The sequence below is a fragment of the Leiobunum rupestre genome, chromosome 3 (genome assembly GCF_980474605.1).
Source record: "Leiobunum rupestre chromosome 3, qqLeiRupe1.1.hap1, whole genome shotgun sequence".
NCBI lineage: Eukaryota > Metazoa > Arthropoda > Arachnida > Opiliones > Sclerosomatidae > Leiobunum > Leiobunum rupestre.
The window spans coordinates 62,520,063-62,522,817 of NC_143386.1; the positions used below are offsets into that span (position 1 = coordinate 62,520,063).

Here is a 2,755-nt window from a genome sequence, read left to right on the forward strand (position 1 = left end):
ACGCGAGAAGGCTTACAAGTAGATCCGGAGAAAGTTTCGTCAATAGAGAAACTCAAGGAACCGTCTAATAAAGAGGAACTCAGACGTTGGATAGGCATAACTACTTACTTGGGGAAATTCGTACCTCAATTTTCGAAGAAGGTTGAACCGTTAAGGGGGTGAGCTCCAGCGTAAAGCCATACAAGAAATAAAAACAGCATTGACCACTGCACCAGTACTTCAGTACTATGATGTTAATTTGCCAGTAAAGTTATCAGTAGACGCCAGCTCAAAGTCACTCGGTGCTGCTCTTATGCAGAATGATAAGCCGGTTGTGTTTGCGTCCGCCGCACTAACGGCGTCTCAACAAAATTATCCGCAAATTGCTAAAGAAGCACTAGCAGCTCGGTTTGCATGTGATAAGTTCCACCCGTATATATGTGGTAAAGAATTGGTGATCGAAACTGATCACAAACCGTTAGAAACACTTAGTCTAAAACCACTTTCAGCAGCGCCACCCAGACTACAACGTATCCTATTCGACATACAACAGTATTCGCCGAAAGTCGTTTATCGCAAGGGTTCAGAACTAAGCCGAGATGTTGAGACGGCGGAGAGTTTTACGACGGTATCTCAGGAAGATATGACTGTCTGTTTGGTTGTACCGATGTCCAACTCGAAATTTAAAGAACTTCAAGAAGAGACAGCCAATGAGCCCGTGTTGTCGAAGGTCATAAAATATCATTCTCAGGGTTGGCCGGCTGATGGTGCAAAGATTAGAGACCAAGTTACGACATACTGGTCCTTCAGGGATGAAATTTCTGTTCACGACGGCGTGGTCCTCAAGGGTGAACGCATCGTTATACCTACCGCCATGCGGCCTACGGTCTTGAAGCACATCCATGAAGACCATCTCGGTATTCAAAGTTGCATAAGGCGAGCAAGAGACGTTCTCTACTGGCCTGGCATGACCAACGATATCAAGCGCCTGGTAGAGACCTGTGCAACTTGCGAGGCGAATCAGAGGGCGCCAGCGAGTGAACCGTTGCTAATGAAGCCCGTTCCGATAGCTGGAGGGAACGTATCACGCCAACTTTGGAGTCATCGCCAGTATCCAGGTCACGCCTTCCAGTCACCGAGTCTTCAAGCGCCGGAAGTCAGATCTCAAAACCGACATCTCCACCGGTGCCATCATCACCGTCAGTTCCTGTGTCCAGTGTTCCTGAGGTTCCAGACGTCTTGCCCAACGCTACTGTCACGCGTTTTGGAAGAGTCGTGAAGCCACCAACTCGATTCGGTTTTTGTTAGTTCTGTTACCTGTTTTGTTTTAACTTATTTTCGCGCGTTTGAACTTTGCGTTTTTAAAGTTGTTTCGTTAAAATACTTAAGTAATTCATTGTAAAAAAAATAAAAAGTGAAAGATGTCACGATAGACGGCGCATGTACAGCGCCACCTGTACCTAACGAGGTTTATGTTTTTAAAATAAAGGTCACTCTTCCCTTGACACTCGTTGTTGTTACAGGTGGGGAAACGCTTCTGGTTAAGTCGCCAGAAGTCCAACACGCTGACATCTTCCTGATCGCATATTTTCTCATCTAAATACGCGACTAATTCCTTCTCATATTTAGATGAGTTTCCTCGCTTTTCGTAGCTATTAGCCGGCGCCATCAGCAGCGGAAAGCGAACGGATTTTTTCTTGGCCGTTTCGATTTGGAGGCTTTCGTCCACGATGGTGTCTTCCGCCGAAATTGATTTTAAAAACTCCAAAACAGTGTCGGTGGCTCTCTTTACATCTGGCGTTTTGAAACAAACCAATTCAGTTTCTAAATCGGGCAATTCTGCCGAATCATCCGAAGGATTGCTGTAGATTTCTGTATACCAACAAAAACGTTTTACATAATGGTTTAAAAATTTGAACGAGAAAAATTCTAATCATAAATATACCTTGAAACACGGTGGTTTTTTGCCAAGAGTCCAAAATTGCGGCGGCGATATACTCCTCGTCACTAATTTCTTTTTTAAATCGAGAAGCCAATTCCTGGAGTAATTTCATTTGAAATTCCTTCAGGGAAGGCTCCTCGATCGCTTGTATTTGAAGGAAGATAGTGATTAGTTGTCCTATAACTAAATGCGAACTTGGCCCGCTAGTTTGAAACATTTCAGTGGCCACTTTTACTGGTTTTAAAAGAACCAAAATGTCTCTCATAACTTTGGCGTGAGCCAACGATGGTATTTCGAGACCCTTGGGGCATTGTTTCGCCTCTCGAGCGTCCAAAATAGTCTCCCGTAAAGCTTTAAGCATTCCGTCCTAGAATATGAAACAAAAATATGGTAACTCTCACATAAAGCGGTTACCGCCGTTTTTAACTTAGGTAACTTTAATGGTTTCCAATGGGCTTAATGGAATGATTTGAGGTTTCGGTAAAGAAAAAGCCATTTTTAAAAAATGATTTTATTTACCTCAGCCAAACGCTCCATCGCTAAATAAACCGCGTTCCACCGAACGCCACCGATGCTTTTAACATCCATGTTTTTGGGGGAACGGCTCTTGAATGCTTCCGTCCATTTTGGAGAGCGGTGTAAGAAAGCGATCCAACCGCTAACGCGATCCACCATTCCTTGGACTACGTCGCAGCGTTTCATCGCGTTGTTTACGACTAATTGAAGCGAATGAGCTAAACATCACTTCCTGATCCACGAGGCTAAAGAATCTAAAATATCTTCGACCAGTTCTTCTTCATCGATGGTGTCGTCGAAAAGTTCCCCCAATTCAAC

General features: G+C 44.1%; 1 protein-coding gene across 1 annotated transcript; it reads right to left on the reverse strand.

Annotated features, from left to right (window-relative positions):
- Positions 1–1,340: 1,340 nt before the first annotated feature.
- LOC149954158 (uncharacterized) lies at positions 1,341–2,509 on the reverse strand. Its single transcript, XM_090169859.1, has 4 exons — positions 2,441–2,509; positions 1,925–2,288; positions 1,440–1,851; positions 1,341–1,362 (listed from the first exon to the last, which is right to left on the reverse strand). The coding sequence occupies exons 1-4, from the start codon at positions 2,507–2,509 to the stop codon at positions 1,341–1,343; spliced, it is 867 nt and encodes a 288-aa protein (XP_090025985.1).
- Positions 2,510–2,755: the final 246 nt, after the last annotated feature.

Excerpts from the sequence above, each read along its gene's own strand:
- LOC149954158 (XM_090169859.1), bottom strand. The coding sequence starts at position 2,509 with ATGGATGTTAAAAGCATCGGTGGCGTTCGGTGGAACGCGGTTTATTTA. Across the intron at positions 1,852-1,924 it reads AAAAACCACCGTGTTTCAAG|AAATCTACAGCAATCCTTCG; the intron begins GTATATTTATGA and ends GTTGGTATACAG. Across the intron at positions 1,363-1,439 it reads AAAAACATAAACCTCGTTAG|TATTTTAACGAAACAACTTT; the intron begins GTACAGGTGGCG and ends GAATTACTTAAG.